General features: G+C 36.7%; 1 protein-coding gene across 5 annotated transcripts in view; it reads right to left on the reverse strand.

Moving 5' to 3' along the window:
* The window catches only part of LOC120525764 (leucine-rich repeat and fibronectin type-III domain-containing protein 2-like), a 904,115-nt gene that overhangs the window by 16,056 nt on the left and 866,554 nt on the right, over nucleotides 1-21,505 (reverse strand). For 4 of the 5 annotated variants that reach the window (XM_039748348.1, XM_039748349.1, XM_039748350.1 and 1 more), the window contains one exon: nucleotides 888-2,283. In XM_039748348.1, coding sequence (XP_039604282.1) covers nucleotides 888-2,263 — 1,376 coding nt within the window. In that variant the 5' untranslated portion in view covers nucleotides 2,264-2,283. Of the gene's footprint in view, nucleotides 1-883; nucleotides 2,284-21,505 lie in introns of those variants that run through there. The other variant, XM_039748352.1, reaches the window with a different exon arrangement.

The following is a 21,505-nucleotide window of genomic DNA, read 5'->3' on the forward strand; positions in this document are numbered from 1 at the left end:
ATACTGCTGCTGGATTATGTGAATTTCCCCTTGGGATTAATAAAGTATCTATGATTCACTCTTGTAATTTAGAAAGATTTTTAAAATCTCACACCAGGGTATGTCCAGTTTTGGACAAATCTGCCGAAGGGTCACTTGGTTCTGCCCAACTGCTGATTTAAATTAACTTGTGCCTTAAGTTAAAATATTACTACATTGTTTCTATGTTTATTATATCAATCCAGAAATTCCCAAAAAGGAATATATATTTTTTACAGAAATGTAGCAAGCTCGACTAACTCTTACTGACTTTGTTTTACCAATGTTAACGTCTTGTTTATTCAAGCCACTGCTTACTAACAATAACATATGAATACATGATTGTAAAGTTGCTGCTCCTTTTCAGTTTTTCTTATCATTTATGCTGAAGTGGGACATTTCTTTTTGTTACTGATAGAATAGAATTAATGATGTGTTCTATTTAAACTCCTACTAAACTTTTTTGGCAAGCTGGATTTTTATGCTGTCTGTATTCAGAAAAAAGACCCACCAAATATTCCTTCATTATTTATCCAGGGAAACAGTGCCTATCCCAGACCCTGCTATCTGTAACATCTATTTTTTATCATAGATTTTAATACATATAAAAGGCCCCTTTTTATTTTCTTCTGGAAAGCTCACACCCTTAAAAGACAAGGTGTACAATCACTTTTTACCTGTCAGCTTATTCACATTAAAAAGAGATTTATTATAATGTTTTCAATTTGCACACTCATTCACAGGAAAATAAAGCAAAACAAAATAAAAAACAGTAAAACTTCCATGACCAATCCACCCAACTAACCTGACAAATGTATGAAATGTAAGAACCTATGTTTATTGGAAAACCAGTAACATTACTACATTACCTGTAAATAAGAACTTCATCATCAGAGCAGTTATACTGTAGCTGGTACATTTTTACTTTTGGTGCTGATTTACTGACTGCCCATTTCACCAATGCTGAAACTGAAGTCACCTCTGATACAGAAACAACTCTCTCTGGTGTGGTTTTTGCCTCTCCTTTGCTGCTTTTTGTTGAGCTGGTTATATCCGACAGTCTTGACTTGGGTTGTGAGGTACGATTTGTCCCATTGCTGAGATGGGGAAGTTGTATGATGGAGAGTTCAACAGATGCTGTGGACTCCCCAGCAGCATTGGCAGCAATGCAAGTGAATGTTCCATAATCCTTGGAAGTTGTGATCACAATATCTAAAGTGCCATTGTCATAGACTACAGCCCTTGAGGAGTTTCCAATTAGTCTGTCATCAGGTGCCACCCAGTGAATAACTGGTGGTGGATCTCCTATGGCTTTGCACCTTAAACTTGCAGTCTGGCCTTCTAGCACTAGAAGTTTATGGGTATGTTGAGTAATTAGAGGAGGCTCACACACAAACTCTTCTTCCTTCACGTACCAAAAATACCGTCCTTTGAGACTTGGCGGAGATGCACATGTTTCCATGTCATCCTCTCTGTCTAATCTCCTAAGCCAAAGAAGCTCACAATTACAATGTAAAGGATTTCCTCCAAAACTGAGTGCCAGTGGTGGAGCATAAGGTGTTGTGAGCACCACATTGTTTTGTGAGCGAGCAAATATTGGATCAGGAGGGAGTTTTTGCAGTCTGTTGGACGTTAAATCCAGCCTAGCCAGTTTTTGGAGGTCAGTGAAAGTACCTTCTGCTATATAATCAATAAGATTGTGGTCCAAACTCAGCTGATGCAGGTTAACCATTTTTCTGACAGAGTCCCATGGAACGCTTTGGAGATTGTTATATGAAAGGTCCAGGTCCTCCATTGTCAGTAGAGTGTCGTCAAAAGCTTCATTTGAGATACGACTTAGCTGATTATTGTTAAGGATGAGATGCTGTATATTGATGAGTCCCCTGAGGACATCTGACCCAAGCTCTGTCAAACGATTACTGTCCAAATGCAGTGAACGTAGAGTCTCAAGGTCAATAAAAGAAAATGGCTGTATTGAGCTAATAGTATTTCGGGATAATGTTAAGTCCACTAATCCCGTCATGTTGGCAAAATCTTGTTGGGTGATTCGAATAATGTAGTTGCCCCCCAAGCGAAGCTCTACAGTCCTACGGTCAATGTCAAAAGGCACAAAGAGAAGGCCCTTTGAAGGACAGAGGGTTCCTAATGATTCAGACAAGTTCTGGCATACACAGTATTTTGGGCATGCGTAGACCATCATTGCTGTGGTTCCAAGAATCAGGAGGCTGCAGAGCGCTTTGTCCATGTTAAATCATGCAGTGGGACCTAAAATAGAAAGGACAGAAACATAAATCTTGATGTAACACAATTGCTAAATATTTCAGAACATCTGCAGTCAAATTAAATCCAGTTTTTCAGACAGGATCCAGGTTTAAATAGATTTTCATTACTGAAATACACCATAACAGAAAAGAACATTTTTTTCTTAATGACTTTTCCCTGTGTCCTGGATTTCATCCCTTTAGAGATGTAGTTACATAAATAAGAAAATGGTAAATGCATATCTGTGGTCTGTTCCCATTCTCTGCAGAGCCTGCACAGCCTTAAAATATGTACTAGTTTATCAGAGTTTATGGTCAAAAGGCCAAGCTCTCATTTACAATAAAAAAGAAGTGCAAATAAACACTCCAAATCAGTTGGTAATGCATAATTAGAATTTCATTATTCTGTTAGTAACCCCTGTGTCTGTATGAGTTTTCTTTAGGTACTAGCAGCTAGTATGAGTGAGTGTGAATATGACCTGTAATCATGCAACATCCTTCCCCATTGCTGAAAGCATCAGCTCTGCCTTCCTGTGATCCTGTAGTTGAAAAGTTTAGTTCAGAAAATAGCTGTATAAATATCTAGCCTTATAATATATGATAGGGAAGCAACAGTACCAGACTGGGAGCCTTTATATTTGGTTTTCCTATTGACACTGATTACAAATTTAAATACAACGAATTACAATTTTGCTGACATTTCTTACATTCCTTCAAAGAGTAGCTTAGTAGTAGATACTAATGAATATTTTGCATATTGTATACCTATCTGCTGTATTATCATGACAAGGTCATTGGCATTTTTATTTACTGCTGTTGTGGCAGAAACACGCTGCTCAAAGAAGATATCGGAGTTTCAGGAAGGCAGAATCAAGTTTTATTGTGTGATACATACGCGGACCAAAGTCAAATGAAATGAGCAATTAACAAATTCAGCAAGCTTCCATTTATTAAAATTCTTTTCACTTATACAAAATACTTTCCTCCTTCTGGCACTTCCCATCATTACCTAATGTCCATCACCTGACCAAAACTGCCGTCATTACTTCATACCCTGTGCAAGTGTCCAAAACGTATTTATCAATCGATTCCCACCAGTAAGTTGGAATCAGGCAGACCCACACATTAGATATTGGGTTAGAGGTTGGGGCAGTTGCACTCCTAAAACAATAACACTGTTTCTTATAAACTACATTTTCCTTGACTTGTCATCACCTGTCTAGGCAATCAGACAGGGAGGCAGAGGCCCAGGTGCTACAAATGCAAGTAAACGGCCTGTCTGGTTTTCTCTCATGGCCAAAGCCTCAATGGCTGCATTTCTTAAAACAATGGCCCGTTTTAGCCCTCTAAAAGTACACAATCTAATTGACTGAAGTTTTTAAGTTTAGCAGGTGCAAAGAGAAAAATAGTAAAATAGACAAGCGAGGGGTTTTTATGGTTTAACCCTTAACATGCTAATGTGCATCAGAATATATAATACTTGTTCTCATACTTGCTTTATGATTCTCTTTAAATATATGCAAATCATCAATGTTAAGAATATGATTTTAATATGTTTTTCTACACTGTATGCTCACGTGTCCTTGTGCACCCTGACAATTCACTGGTCTTGGCACCAGATAACAAAGAAATTTGAAAACCCAGCACAATCAACTGACCAAACAAACTAGGATGCATGTGTGTTTTGTGTTCAGCACATTCTCAACCTTATTATATCAGCACAAAACAGACATTAATTACATAAATACATCTTTTCTTATATTGGTGTTCTTTCTTACTTTCTTTAATGAGAAGAAGCTGATCTTTACCAACTCCTGTATCCTTTTCCCCACCAGATTATGATATAATTTTTGCTAATTTCAACAGAAACTCTATTTCAGAAATGAGGTTAATTAAAAAATAAAGTTAAGGCTTTTAATCAAAAACCTTATTAAAGAGTTCTTTGGGAATCACTAACCCTTACATCTGGGACTTAGCTTCACAGCTATAAGCCTACATGCAAGAATCAATACCCGTAGCCAGTTAATGGAACAGAATTTGAATATTTCATCAATCTCACACATAAATGACCATTTTTTAATTGGAGATCAACTTCAGGGATACTCTGTATATTCATTTATGTATAGCTAAATAATCTAATGTACTTAAACTCCAAATAAATTGTTTTATTAGGGGAATAAATGCATCATTATAAAGAACATAGGTGCACATAATAAATCATTACTAAAGTGAATATCCTGACCTATAATGAATAATTTTAAGGTAAAAAAAAGAATACAGCTTGACATAATTGTACAGTGCCACACAGTTTCATATACCTGGTTACGAATCACAGCCCTGTCACTACCTGTATGGAGTTACAGTATATAAGTGCATGGACATAAGTGCCCCCAAACTCTGGAAGGAACTGCATAGTGTTGGCAGTCTTACTAACCCCTTTCTTTTTCATTGTTTTAATAGTTTACAGTCATGGTGATTTGGCAATACTGAAGCAACCCCTTTTGTTTTTTAAAAGAGACCCCAAAACAAATGGCATAAATGTTATATGTCTCTAAAACCTTCATGAGGTAATTTGCAATCACTAACATTTGTCTGCAATGCTGTGCATGCCAGAATGAATGTCCATTGACTTGGCAGGATGCTGGCCATTGCCAGACAGACTGACTTTTCTCAAGAGCATCAAAAGAGTTTAATTTCTCCAAAAGTTGTATCAGCTGTGGTTTTTATTTTTATCTCTGCATTATCAGATGGACTTGCATCCCATAAAAACAGATCTTCTTAAAATATATCTGTATTTAAGTAATATTTTGTAATGTCTTTATTAAACAGTACTAGTTTATTACTTTGTAATGTATTTTCTCATACTAGTAGTTTATCATTCTTGGAATGTGTATACTTGCTTTGAATTTGACAATCTGCACAATGCACTTAGCTATTTTCTGAGAAGGCTGCTGTATAAGAATAATTGAACTGAATTGAGTCATTTCTTACTAGATGAAAGCTTTCTGAGGATAGAGATATTCTTCAAAGGAATATCAATGATATGCAACAAGATGGTAATCTGTTCCTGAGTATAGAATGTCCCATTAGTTTTTCAAGTTTCTGTACAGAAGAAAAAGAGCTACTAAACCTTTAGCATAGTATATTTCACTGCACATAATTGTTATACAACTGTCAGATAATGTAACGTGACAATCAATTCCCAATATTAAAGTGACTTTTCAAACTGCCTTAAAGTTGTGTTTATGACTTTATTTAAAACAAAATTATAAAAATGTTGTTTGTATTTTTATGAGACCTAATAAACATCTAGACTGATTAATACCAATGTAGATTGACAAAAACTACTCATAAAACATATTTTTTGTATCTTAATTTAACTAAAATTGAAAAGGCAATATCTATTTCTCTTTTAATTTATTTATTTTTTACCCATATTATCATTCGGAAATTGTCTTCAATATAATAATGGTGGCAGGGCCTGGCAGTGAGGACTGTGGAATTTGCGGAAAGTAATACATTTTATAGAGATGTGCTTTTTTTCCTATCTTGAAAAATGCATTGAAGAGGAAAAAGTGCTTTCACATATTAGTGCTCTGTGATCAGATACAGTATTTTTGTAAGAGATCCATTTAATTAGTCAGTCAGTCAGTCATTGTCCAACCTGCTATATCCTAACACAGAGTCACAGGGGTCTGCTGGAGCCAATCCCAGCCAACACTGGGCACACACACACATCCACCGACATACCAAGCACACACTAGAGACAATTTAGGATCGCCAATGCACCTAACCTGCATGTCTTTGGATTGTGGGAGCAAACCGGAGCACCCAGAGGAAACCTACACAGACATGGGGAGACCATGCAAACTCCATGCAGGGAGGACCTGGGAAACAAATCCAGGTCTCCTTACTGCGAGGTAGCAGCGCTACCACTGCACCACCATGCCGCCCCCATTTAATTAGAAAGGATCAATTTAAGTTCAAAAGAAATTCAGTTGGCAAATCTTTCACTCTAATTATAGCAAGAAGACTGCATAATTGGGAATTCTTCACAAAGCTATCTCCTATCAATAATGATGATGATGATAATAATGGCTCTGAGGCTAGGGATCTGCCCAGGCAATCAGAAGGTTGCCGGTTCGAATCCCGTAAATGCCAATAGAGACTCTGCTCTGTTGGGCCCTTGAGCAAGGCCCTTAACCTGCAATTGCTCAGAAAAGCGCTATATAAATGCAAACAATTATTATTAATAATACTACTACTACTACTACTACTACTACTACTACTACTACTACTACTACTACTAATAATAATAATGTCAAATTTGAATCACATTAAATAATGGTGGTAGAGAAACTATGTGGGACTAAAATAAATGTGAGGAATGCAATGTATTGCACCAAACTTGGATGAAAATGTATTTCCATTTATTCTCAGTATGAGCTCTCATAAAATAATAATGGCAGATTTAAACTGTGAATTAAAACCCTATTTATTAATACAGTATATACTTTTACATATATATCATATAATAATGGAAATACAGTAGAGTCTCGCTTATCCAATATTCCGTATTATCCAACGTCACAAGGCAAAAAAGAAAAACGCATCAATCGGCAACAAGAACTGAAAGTTGCGAGCGTGAGCGTAGTGTATTTTTTGTTGCTCCTGACTCTACCGCAGCTAATTACAGTGGAACCTTGGTTTGTGAGCATAATTCGTTCTGGAAATGTGCTCACAGTCCAAAGCACTCGTACAGTATATCAATGTGAATTTCCCCATAAGAATTGATGGAAACTCAGATGATTCGTTCCACAACCCAAAACTATTCATATAAAAATGATCAATACAAAATATAAAGTAAAAATACATAAAACAAATTAACCTGCACTTTACCTTTGAAAAGAATCATGGCTGGTGTGAGTGAGTTTCTAAACTCTTGTGGGATTCCATCCAACGGGACGACACGTGGAAGAGCATCCCAAAGCAATCGCAGTCTCCCAGCGCTATAGCAGTTCACCATAAAAGCCAATCCGACAAGATCGCAGACATGCTATAAACGCCTACCGTCGATGGGTGATACAAGGAACATTATAAATGCGCAGGCCACGGTATTACTTTATCCCCCACCCCTGCCTGACTGCTGTGTCTGTGTATAGGAGAATGGCAGATTCTGCTGCAATAAGTAACCACGCTGTTGTTGTTTCAAGCTGAATAAAGCTGGTGTTGCGAAAAGTACTGAGACTCAGGTTCAAGTTTTCGGGTGCAAGATGGGGACTTGCACGTCACAGCACAAATACACACACACACGCAGTCACAATGCTGTAGTAAACTGTATACGCTTGTACGGATGTTGACTATATGAGTGATGGAGTTAAGGCTCTAGAAACTGCAATTAATTACACTGAGCAACAAGAAGAAGCTACAGGAATCGACATAATGATGCTGCAAAGATGGCAAGACTTGACAGCGAAGAAACGGCACTCGTCAGGAAAGCAAACTACGATCAAAAATGTCTTTAAATCATCACAGAACTGAACTTTTTAAGTACAGTACATACTGTATTTAACTTCAGACAATTCTGTAACTGAGTGCATTTTTTCAGTTAATTTATTCTGTTGTTTTGTTGTAAAATATGATTATTAGGTTCGTAATGTGTAAAATTATAACAGTTTGACGTTTAATAGGCTTTTTCTTAACACCTGCCATTATCCAACATTTTCGCTTATCCGACGTTCTGTCGGCCCGTTTATGTCGGATAAGCGAGACTCTACTGTATTGACAATATTTCCAAAGTTTATCAGCTAATTTCAATGTGTACATTGCTTTGTGATCTTAGGGAATATAAAATCTCAGAAACGTAATATAATTTAGTTTTTCATATCATACACTTTTCTTCAATCTATGCAAAAAAGTGAGTTGTTCCATTTCACACATCTTTCAAGATTAAAATTATCTAAATATATCAGAATTTGAATTGCAAATGTCATCCTGCACCAGTCTTGTTAGATATTAGCTTATTCTTCCTAATAGTGTTGGTCTCACAGTTATTCCAGGTCCCCTAATATCATTATTTAAAGTAAAACAAGGTACTGTATGATCAGAATATCCATCCATCCATTATCCAACTCACTACATCCTAACTACAGGGTCACACACGCACACACACGCACACACACACGCACGCGCACACGCGCACACACACGCGCACGCACACACACTAGGGACAATTTAGAATGGACTGTGGGAGGAAACTGGAGTACCCGGAGGAAACCCACACAGACACAGGGAGAACATGCATATGATCAGAATATGCAATGACAAATCTGTTGTAAACTTCTGAAATACACTGTTTTCTTACATGCACTGATCACCAAGCATTTAAACCACCTACATGATTTCATGTAGGTCCCCTCATGCTGCCAAAAAAGCTCTGATCCATTAAGGAATGGGATCCACAAGACCTCTGAGGGTATCCTGTGGTACCTGGCACCAAAACTTTCCCAGCAGAACCATTGAGTCCTGTAAGTTTTGAAGTGGAGCCTCCATGAGTGAGACTTGTCTTTCCAGCACATCCTACAGATGGCAGATTGGATCGAGATCCAGGGAATTTGGAGGCCAAGTCAACACCTTAAACTCTTTGCATTGTTCCAGAGACCATTCCTGAACATTTTTTTCTAGTGGAGAAAGGTGCATTATCCTACTGAAAGAGGCCACTGCCATCAGGGAAAACTATTGCCGTAAAAGTGGTCTGTAACAATCTTTAGGTAGGTGGTACATGTCAAAGTAACAAGTACATGAATGCTAGCACCAAAGATACCTGGTCATTCACATGATCTAAAAGAAAACTTGATTCCTCAGACCAGGCCACCTTCTTTCATTACTACTTAGTCTGTTCCGACGCTCATGTGCCAATTGTAGGAGCTTTTCAGTGGTCAGGGATTATCAAGGGCACTCTGTCCCAGGCTGTGGTCCCATATACAGCAGGCTGTGATGAACAGTGTTTTCTGACACTTTTTTCTCATGGTGAGCATTAGGTTTTCAGCAATTTGTACTTCTACAGCTCTTCCATGCGATAGGATTAGTCAGGCTAGCCTTCACTCTCCATGTGCATTAATAAGCCTTGGGTGTCCATGACACTGTTGCCAGTTCATGGGTCATCCTTTTCCTTTTTGGACCAATTTTGGTAGCTACTATCTACAAAGACAAACAAGTCAAAAACAGTAACATAGAAGGACAAATGGCAGTGGGTTAACACAGCCAGGTAACCAAAGCCGAAGAGGTAGCTTCGCGAGGAGACCTGTGTACTTATTTTCCAAGTCGTCAACACATTATCTGGTGAACAGGGTCAAGGCAATATTCCAGTCCTTGATGTAAATGATAAGATTATATTGGATGAAAAGAGGATCATGGCAAGACGGAAGGAACATTTTGCGATATCTTAAACAGACCTAAGTCAACCTTCCCTTTATGGAGTCAGAGGTTAAACAGGCAGTCTGTCCTGCAGTTACATCCACAAGTTCATTTATCATCAACTGTGATCCATTTACACTAGATAAACATACACAGGTAATCAATGGCCTCAAAAAAAGAAAATCTGCTGGCAATGACAATATTTGCTCTGAAATTCTTAAATCCAGCTCCACTGTGATGGCCAAATGGCTGCTCAATATGGGTAGTCTAGCATGGCATATCCTAGAGGTATTATGCTCCTATCTGTCCCAGGAAAAGAGTTTAACAAAATTATTCTCAATAGGTTTAGGAGCTTATACCGTAGGAATGAATGTTGCATCAAATTAGACCAGGGCATGACAGAATGGTTTCAGGTGGATACAGAAATGAAACAAGAATGTATGTTATCCCCTCTTCTGTTCATACTTGCCAACGACTGGTTGATGCATAGCACTGGTAATGGGAAAGGGCTACAATGGGTAGTCAGTCAGTGCAGTTTGCCAATGATATCATTATGACTGAGACTAATCCACAGAGGGCATAAGACAAGATTAATTGCTTATCAATCACTGAGCAGAAACTACTGTAAAATTGCTCATCTTGACCACAAAACCATAATTGATGGAAATAAACACTTCAGGCTACTCCTTATACATAAATGGTAATCAAGTGGACAATGTTCAACTGTTTACTTAACTTGGCAGCCTGATTACCTGTGACAACACCACTATGGCTAAGATCAAGACATGCATTGGCAAGTCATCCCCCAGGAGCAGATCATGGAAAATTTGGGACAAAAAGCAGCTTTCCATCTACACCAAGATGAAAGTATATAACAGTGTTATCATCCCAATTCTTCTATATGGAGCTGAGACATGGTTCCTCACAAAGGCACAATGTGCTAAACCGCATGGCTTTGATTCATGCTGCCTACACCAAATCGTGTGCATATGATAGCAAGAAATGACCACTACATATATGGTTTGGACTGCCCAAACAGCTACCCAAGTACTCATCAATCTCAAACTATAGAAAAGCTGCCTGGCTTGCTTTGGCCATCGAATACATATAAACAACAGCAGCTTACCAAACAAGTCATGCAGTGGAAAACGTCAACAGGCAGACTAGGACGACCCGGGCACAAAACATTAATGAAGACCTTCACTTATTGGGTATGAATTGGGACAGAAGCACAATCACTAGCACTTGACAAATCTGCTTGTTGTCATCATATTTCTGCCTTAAAAAAAAAAAATAAAAAATCACCTTTAAATTGTTACTAAAATTATGCCTGATGCATGCTATGAAAATATTTAATCTTCCCAAAAAAACAGAACAGTCAACGTACATAATGCACGTTATACTCAAAGCTCACTTCCTTCTAAATTGTTTAATCTCTTTATCATGCTACTGGTACTGTCATCTTTATTGCTTTTTCAGAAATACACATAAAATATAAACTATTATATAAAAGAATATACCAAGCTTTACATTAGGTTTTGTTTCAAGCCTAGATCTCAGCAGGCCATTAACCAATCCTGAATATACTGTACAGTATATACTGCCATTTACAGAAGTAAACATAACACGATGCTTAACAAAGCAATAAAAGTTACTGTACATTGCAGTTTCAGACTAGAGTAGAATAAATTTGATGTGAAGTTTCTCCCATTATTTAGTAATTCCTATTGTGATCACATCTGATAAACTTTAATGTTATCTTGGTTAAGTGTAACAATTTGATTCAGACATTTTTTGATGCAGAAAAATGATTGATTAATTTGTTAAAAAAATATTGTGTTGTTTGAAACAGGTCAAAGTTTCTGATGACCATCATAACAGTACATTAAAAAAAATTGTCAGAAGGCATTCTAAATGACGATAATGTAACATTTAGGGTCTACGTGGTGATTGTAACATGTACATTATGCTACATAATCTTTCACATCATTGTGATCTCTAGAAATAATTGAATCACATATATTGTTATAAGTATAAGTACTTAAAGGCATATGAAATTATATCAAACATCATATAACATAAAAAGAAGCAAACATTGTGCTTGAACAGCTCATTGAAGCCCAATGTTGCATTTAAGTTATGATTCAACTCAATTGTTCCTTGCCTTGACATTAAAAGGCTAGAAAAAAAAAAAATTGCTATTACTGATTCTCACATCTCTACTAAATTATAGCCCTTGAAAGATTAAAGGTTTACCATTTGTCCAATAAATTATGTCAGTTTTAGTAACCTTTGAACAACAATTTAGCAGCTTCAACCTCAAGACAATATAACATTTTGATTATACAGTGCTCAGCAAAGCTGTCTATTCTCTCTTCTACACTGAGATGGAAAATTACAAAAAAACAAAATATTAAACAAGCTGTTGAAAAATTACTTCCAATAAGTATCACAGACCAAACAACACCATCTGTTAAGTTTATTTACATTGGAAAATCAAAGCTATAATAATTTCACAAAGTAAATGGGGGAAAAAAAGACGGATTCCACTCCCTGTCCATGGTGTTTATTGACAATTACCAAAATACCCGCGCTTAGCAGTGGAGAAGTAGTGTGTTAAAGAAGTAATGAAAAATTAAAGGAAACATTTTGAAAATAATGTAACATGATTGTCAATGTAATTGTTTTGTCACTGTTATGAGTGTTGCTGTATATATATATATATACATATACATATATATAGAGAGAGAGAATGTGTGTGTATGTATGTGTGTGTATATATATACATATACATATATATATATACTTATGCATATATATATATATATATATATATATATATATATATATATATATATATATATACATATATATATATATACATATATATATATATATATATATATACATATATATATATATATATATACATATATACATATATATATATATACATACATATATATATATATATATATATATATATATATATATATATATATATATACATATATACATATATATATATATATATATATATATATATATATATATATATATATATATATATATATACATATATATATATATATATATATATACATATATATATACATATATATATACACATATATATATATATATACATATATATACATATATATATATATATATACATATATATATATATATACATATATATATATATATATACATATATATATATATATATATACATATATATATACATATATATATATATATATATATATATATATATATATATATACATATATATATATATATATATATATATATATATATATATATATATATATATACATATACATATATATATATATATACATATATATATATATATATATATATATATATATATATACATATATATATATATATATATATATATATATACATATATATATATACATATATATATATATATATATATATAAACTGCTCAAAAAAATTAAAGGAACACTTTGAAAACACATCAGATCTCAATAGGAAAAAGAAATCATCTTGAATATCTATACTGATATAGACTGGGTAATGTGTTAGGAACGAAAGGATGCCACATCGTTTGATGGAAATGAAAATGATCAACCTACAGAGCCCTGAATTCAAAGACGCCCCAAAATCAGAGTGAAAAAATTATGTGGCAGGCTAGTCCATTTTGCCAAAATTTTATTGCAGCAACTCAAAATTGTACGCAGCACTTTGTATGGCCCCTGTGTTCTTGTATACATGCCTGACAACATCGGTGCATGCTTCTAATGAGATGACAGATGGTGTTGTGGGGATCTCTTCCCAGATCTGGACCAGGGCATCACTGAGCTCCTGGACAGTCTGAGGTGCAACCTGGTGGCATTGGATGGACCAAAACATAATGTCCCAGAGGTGTTCTATTGGATTTAGGTCAGGAAAGTGTGGTGGCCAGTCAATGGTATCAATTCCTTCATCCTCCAGGAACTGCCTGCATACTCTCACCACATGAGGCCAGGAATTGTCGTGGCACCAGGAGCCACTGTACCAGCATAGGGTCTGACAATGGGTCAAAGGATTTCATCCAGATACCTAATGGTAGCCAAGGTGCCTTTGTCAAGCCTGTAGCAGTCTGTGTGACCCTCCATGGATATGCCTCCCCAGACAATCATTAACCCACCACCATACTGCTCATGCTGAATGATGTTACAGGCAGCATAATGTTCTCCATGGGTTCTCCAGACCCTTTCACTTCTGTCACGTGCTCAGGGTGAACCTGCTCTCATCTGTAAAAAGCACAGGGCACCAGTGGTGCATCTGCCAATTCTGGTATTCTATGGCGAATGCCAATCGAGCTGCATGCTGCTGGGCAGTGAGCTCAGGGCCCATTAGAGGACATGGGGCCCTTGGGTCACCCTCATGAAGTCTTTCTGGTTGTTTGGTGAGAGATATTCACACCAGAGGCCTGCTGGAGGTCATTTTGTAGGGCTCTGGCAGTGCTCATCCTGTTATAAGTGCCGGGAAGCAGCTGGAGCCCATCCGGCTCCCCATAAAAGGAGCCGCCTCCCTCCAGTCAGCGGTGGAAGTCGGGAGGCAGAAGGACTGAGCTTGTCGAAGGACTGGAGGCGGCCAGGAAGGCACAAGGACTGTGGGCCCTGGACTTGGGGGAATCAGTGCAAGAGGCACTGGGGCGTGTGAGTGCACGAGACGTTTTATACTGTACATAGTGTAAATAAACAGTGTGTTGGGAGTAAAAATGTTGTCCGTCTGTCTGTGCCGGGGCCAGCGTTATATATATATATATATATATATATATATATATATATATATATATATATATATATATATATATATATATATATATATGGACCTTCTATGGCCCTCTCCAGCTCTCCTAGAGTAACTGCTTGTCTCCTGGAATCTCCTCCATGCCCTTGAGACTGTGCAGGGAGACACAGCAAACCTTCTGGCAATGACACGTATTGATGTGCCATCCTGGAGAAGTTGGACTACCTGTGCAACCTCTGTAGGGTCCAGGTATCGCCTCATGCTACCAGTAGTGACACTGACTGTAGCCAAATACAAAACTAGTGAAGAAACAGTCAGAAAAGATGAGGAGGGAAAAATGTCAGTGGCCTCCACCTGTTAAACCATTCCTGTTTTGGGGGTCATCTCATTGTTGCCCCTCTAGTGCATCTGTTGTTGTTAATTTCATTAACACCACAGCAGCTGAAACTGATTAACAACCCCCTGTGCTACTTAACTGACCAAATTAATATCCCATAAGTTTCATTGACTTTATGCTATACTCTGATTAAAAAGTGTTCCTTTAATTCTTTTCAGCAGTATATATATATACATATATACATATATACATATATACATATATACATACATATATACATATATACACATATATACATATATCTATCTATCTCTATATATATATACATATATCTATCTATCTATATCTATATATATATATATACATATATCTATCTATCTATATCTATCTATATATACATATATCTATCTATCTATATCTATCTATATATATATATATAATATACTAATAAAAGGCAAAGCCCTCACTTACTCACTCACTGACTCATCACTAATTCTCCAACTTCCCGTGTGGGTGGAAGGCTGAAATTTGGCAGGTTCATTCCTTACAGCTTCCTTACAAAAGTTGGGCAGGTTTTATATCGAAATTCTACGCGTAATGGTCATAACTGGAAGCAGTTTTCTCCATTTACTGTAATGGAGATGAGCTTCAACGCCGTGGGCGGAGTTTCGTGACATCATCACGCCCCCGTAATCACGCAGTACATAGAAAACCAGGAAGACCTCAAAAAGCGCTGAAGAAAACATGCATTATATAATTGAGAAGGCAGCTAAACAATAAGAAGCGGCGAGTGACATATACAACCATATTCATGAGTTCTGCTACTTGAAAAAAGCACGATGTAAACCTACACTTTAAATTAAGTTCATAGACAGGCTGCCGCTGGCGTTTGTAATTTAGTGCCTGCCCATATAAGGTCGTCCGTCAGCGGCAATCCAATAGCAAACTCCACTAAATATTCACGGGTGAAGGACTGTGCTTATGCAGAGGAAGATGAGATGGTCAGGGTGGTGTTTGGTACAAACTCAGCTAAACTGCGAGAGAAAGTTTTAAGTGCCAGGACAAAGGTAACATTAAATACAGCCATGGACATAGCACGAGATGGCACCAGCACTGCTCCGATGCATGTACACCGAGCGGCTCACGGAACTGACGCAGTGCACAGATAAAAGCAACAGTTCCAAAGAGCTGAACAAAACCGAATTACACAATTGAAAAGGCAGCAAAAATATGAAGCGCCTGATACATACAAGCATATTCATAAATCCAGCTACTGCGGAAACAAAGCACACGTGGAAAAAGTCAATGTCCCGCTAAAGGAAGACAGTGTAAAAAACCGTGCATGCAGTGTGTCAGGTCTCAGATAAAGAAGAAGACGAGCTGTTTATTGATGCAGTAAGAAACGAATCGATGAATGAAACCTGTCATCTTTACAGCGATTGACAAACACGGAATGTAACTTGAACACAACACATCCTACAAATACGAACCTGATTGAAAGAAATAATGATAATCAAATCCTTGATGACAGCAACACTCAGTAACACTCACAAAACAAATACTGTATATTGACAGTCATGTTACGTTATTTTTAAAATGTTCCCTTTTCTTTTCTAGCTTTTTAACACACTACTTCTCGCTATGATACGCTGGTATATATATATGTATATATATATCCCGATCTACATACTCGAATAATGGATACTTTATTCGCCATCAATGATTGTTTTGGTAAAGCCATACTCAGTGTATTCATTAGATGAGCGGTAAAAAGTAAGAGCGAGGGAGGATGACTTATTGAGGCATGCAGGCTGTAGTGCGTCAACTCTATCTGAATTGCGCGATCACATTTGAAAAATATATCTTTTCAAGTTCTATTTAGTCCATATGTGTCAAACTCAAGGGCGCGGGCCACATCCGCCCGGCGTAATTATATCCGCCCGAGATCATTTTATATACTGTATTATTGTTATTAATGGCCGGGTATATGAAGCGCTGGTAACACAATAAACTACAGATCCCATAATGCAGCGCTTCAGCTGCCTTGCCGAACACTTACGCGTTAATCAAGTCTAGCTTATGATGCTGCAAGTTATTGCGAAGCTAGCTCACACGATGCTGAAGAGAAAAGTTGATTCTGAAAATAGAGCCTTTAAAACCGATGGGAGGCTGAGTATATGTTTACTGAACCCGTGTGTCTCATTTGTGGAGCTAATGTGGCTGTAATTACAGAATTTAATCTAAGACGGCACTATGAGACAAAACATCAGGGTAACCTGAATGCAATGCAGAAGATACAGAAAGCAGAAGAATTAAATAAGAATCTGACACTTCAGCGGACGTTTTACCCGTGCACAATCACAAAGTGATTTCAAGTGAAGCTGCTTTTATGGGAGACACAAATGCACCAGTGCAATTTGCCCCACTTTCCCTGTTGCCAAGTAATGTTAAACCAAGTCGTCACTACGGTGTTCCCAAATCGCACTTTGCTGATAAACTGAGCGCACTGAGTTTGCACGGCGCTTTGGTGACTTTGAAGAACAAAAAGTCCGTCTACATGCGGCTCGAACCTTGTGCATGTTTGGTAGCACATATCTGTGTGAGAAGCTCTTCTCAGTGATAAAGACTAACAAAACAGCACACAGGAGTCGCCTCACTGATGAGCACCTGCAATCCATCCTGAGAATCTCCACAACACAGAACCTCACACCAAACAGAAACGAACCTGTTGCCAAAAAAGATGCCAGGCGTCCAGCTCTAAAATGACATATGAGCAAAGACAACTGAATGATTTGATTTGTTATTGCTGAAAGGAACACATTTTATTTATATTTCCAGGTTTTGTTATGCAGCATGTTCATATTTGAATTTGTATAATTTTGACAGGATATATTTTTATGGAGAGCAAAATCTTTTGGGATATTTAAAATCTAAGTTTATTTTTATATAAAATTACATAAGAGTAAAGAAATTTGAATGTTTGTTCTTTTAAGTTTACTTTATTTCTAACTTGTATAATTTAGACAGGATATATTTTTATGGAGAGCAAAATATTATAAGTTGTTTAAGGTTTGAGTTGATTTATTCACAAATAATATTCCTGTCTGTTTTTACCATTCCTACCAAAGATATTTCTGTCGACTAAATAAAAATTCCTTCTATTTAAAATTTAAATAGAACTTGAACAAATCGATAGTTCATAATATCCACGCAGACTTGCACGTAAGAGCGGAGTTATCCGTTTTAACAAGCAGCGTATTGCACTGATACGAAATAGCTGTGTGTGTATATATGTAGATATATATATATATATATATATATATATATGTGTATATATATATGTATGTGTGTATATATGTGTGTATATGTATATGTATATATATGTATATATATATATATATATATATATATATGTGTGTATATATATATATATATATATATATATATATATATATGACAACAACACTCATCACTCACAACAGTGACAAAACAATTACATTGACAATCATGTTACGTTATTTTCAAAATGTTTCCTTTTCTTTTCATTGCTTCTTTAACACACTACTCTCACTCCACTGCCTTGGTATTTTGCTAGTATATATATATATATATATATATATATATATATATATATATATATATATATATATATATATATATATATATATATATATATATATATATATATATATATATATATATACAGATACTGCCTTAAAAGTTTTATTAAGAAAATTAAACCTTTTTAAACTGAGGGAAAATATACCAATAATTATTTGTTAAGGATCTCTTTGTATACCACATTGTGAGTTTGGCCCTCCGGTAGTAATATGACCAAGCTGTGCGCTGAGCTTACTCTTAAGCATGCAACGTACAGTTGGCCATGTGAACAGTAATCTTGTTTCAAATCTCACAGCTTCGATTGCTGCTGTCATAATCGGTTTGAGTTTCATGGTTTGTTTCAATTACAACAGTATTTGTAGGACTTGTGTTGAAGTGACATTCGGCATCTGTCAAGTGTTGTAAATATACAACCAGTTTCATCGATAACTTCACATCCAGCTATTGAGAGTTTAAACATTCATAAACATCAACTGAAATCGTCACCTGTGAATCTAAGATGTTTAAGAGGCATTGGCGGTTGTCGAAAGGTGTAAAATATTTGGCCATTTCGGTATACTTAAAAGCGACCTCCGAACAATTCAGCGGCAGCCATCAACTCACATGCAGAACCATAGGTGAAGGGCTTAAGCATTTCACTCTTATAGTGCTCCTGTGTAGTATAATTATCTCCTGTACAGTCATCAGTCCACACCTTGAACCTGTCCCAGTCATTCAATACATAAGACACAATGTTTCTCCAGATATCAAGAGTGAGCCTGATATGGCCGTGCAATATGTAACACAGAGAATGGAAAAGATAGGTGCCATCTCCAGGCATGGAAACCACTCAGTAAGTGACAGTTCTTTGATCGGTGATCACCTCGATAGACATGTTAATGCGGGTATGGTTGGAATGATAAAGGAAATGGGTACCTGAACAATGTAAAGTAAGTCTAAAATACCTACACAATAACTATAAGCGTAATAAATGAACAATAAAACAGCGGAGAAGCCGTGGATTAAATAAAAAGGCTGTAGTTATCAGCAGGGGAGACGAATCCGTGGCGAAGTAAGGAAGGGAATGAAGAGACTGGAGCGACGGACGGCCTTATATAGGCAGGCAGCCAACAACGTGGGAGGCGTTGGGATGGGGACCCAGCCGCCTCACACGGTGACTGAGCTGCAGGCTATGGACATATATATGTACGTAAGTAGGATTCAGTTAGCGTTGGGAACCAGCATACCAAATTTCTAGAAGATGGGCCCATAAGTAACAAAGACTGTTGGAAAGTTCAATATGGCGGCTGATAGTGGCGTCATACCACTGAAATATGTACATACATTGGTTTCGGTTAGCGCAGGGAAGCCACCTACCAAATTTCGTGAAGATGGGGCCATGAATAAGAAAGTTCAACATGGTGGACGTTGTTGACTGTTATGCGTAGAATTTCGAAATGAAACCTGCTTAACTTTTGTAAGTAAGCCGTAAGGAATGAGCCTTCCAAATTTCAGCCTTCTACCTACACGGGAAGTTGGAGAATTAGTGACATTGGAAAGTTCAATATGGCGGCTGACAGTGGCATCATACCACCGAAATAAGTATGTACATTGGTTTTGGTTAGCTTAGGGAAGCCGCCTACCAAATTTCGTGAAGATGGGGCCATGAATAAGAAAGTTCAACATGGCGTACGTTGTTGACCGCTATGACCGTTCTAGCGTAGGAATTTCGAAATAAAACGTGCTTAACTTCTGTAAGTAAGCTGTAAGGAATAAGCCTGTCAAATTTTGGCCTTCTGCCTACACGGGAAGTTGGAGAATTAGTGAGGAGTGAGTGAGTGAGTGAGTGAGTGAGTGAGTGAGTGAGTGAGTCAGTCAGTCAGTCAGTCAGTCAGTCAGTCAGTCAGTGAGGGCTTTGCCTTTTATTAGTATAGATCCATAGAGAATTTTGCTTTGGTTATATATATATATATATATGATTCAGATACATTGGTTTAGATATATACATTGATTTGAATACATCTGTATGAGTGAGACAGACAGACAGACATGTAATGATATATAATGACATTCCTGCCAGTTGATTTGGGTAATCTTAAGGTCTTACCAGTGTCTATAATGGTTTTATTCTAGTTTTTCATAAATGCTTCCTTGACTTTCATTGGTACAGCTCTTGTCCTTGTGTTGAACATTAGAAACTACAGAGTCCAATGGGTAGAAGTAAGCCAGGTAGAAGCAAGCCTAGGTATCTTATGCCTGCACTATTGAAGCAATGAAAGTAATCACAAACACCTGTCACGTCAATTGCCCCAAACATTAAAGTGCACTGAAATGGGGGAATTAGAGAGACAGTGCTGTAATTTCTACATGGTGTGACTGAAATGTATGCAAATGCCCTTAAATTAAAGTATACAATGTACACTTTAATCATGTCTGAATTGCTTGATTTGTAATTTTAAACTGTGGAGCAGAGGGGTAAATCTTTGTCCCAAACATAATGGAAGGCATTGTTTATAGTTTAAATTTTTTACTTTCTCATATATGAAGTATAGGGAAAGGATTGCAATCGTCCAAAAATTTGATGAATCGCGACATTTTAGACCTTTTAGTCTGAAAATACTATTTTTGGAATTATGTCTGTGTGTCTGTGTGTCTGCATGTGTCTGTCTGAATTCTGCACTCACAGTGACGTTTTCAGTAATTTTGTAATGACTCAAGTTTTTTTCCCATGGATGGCATTCTATGAGGTCTCCAACGAGACAAAAATGCATTTAAGTGCCTTTGACTGTTCAATAAGTTATCCTAGTCTGCACAAAATATTCAATAACAGTTAACTGTTTAAAGGAGCAAATCACTGAAATGCATCACTTTGACTGCAGTATAGAGATTCTATCACAATTCTTCATTAGCATGTAGACCATTGCAAATCAACCACAGAATAAATTGTAGACATATTCTATTTTAATCTGCGTAGTGACTACCAAATATTACTTTGTCAATCATACACTTTTATACCAATCCTCAAATATAAAAACCACTATGCAGTGTTCACCCATTGAAGCTGCATTGGTTTGTGTGT

This window comes from Polypterus senegalus, chromosome 3 (assembly GCF_016835505.1).
Source record: "Polypterus senegalus isolate Bchr_013 chromosome 3, ASM1683550v1, whole genome shotgun sequence".
NCBI classification, from domain to species: domain Eukaryota; kingdom Metazoa; phylum Chordata; class Cladistia; order Polypteriformes; family Polypteridae; genus Polypterus; species Polypterus senegalus.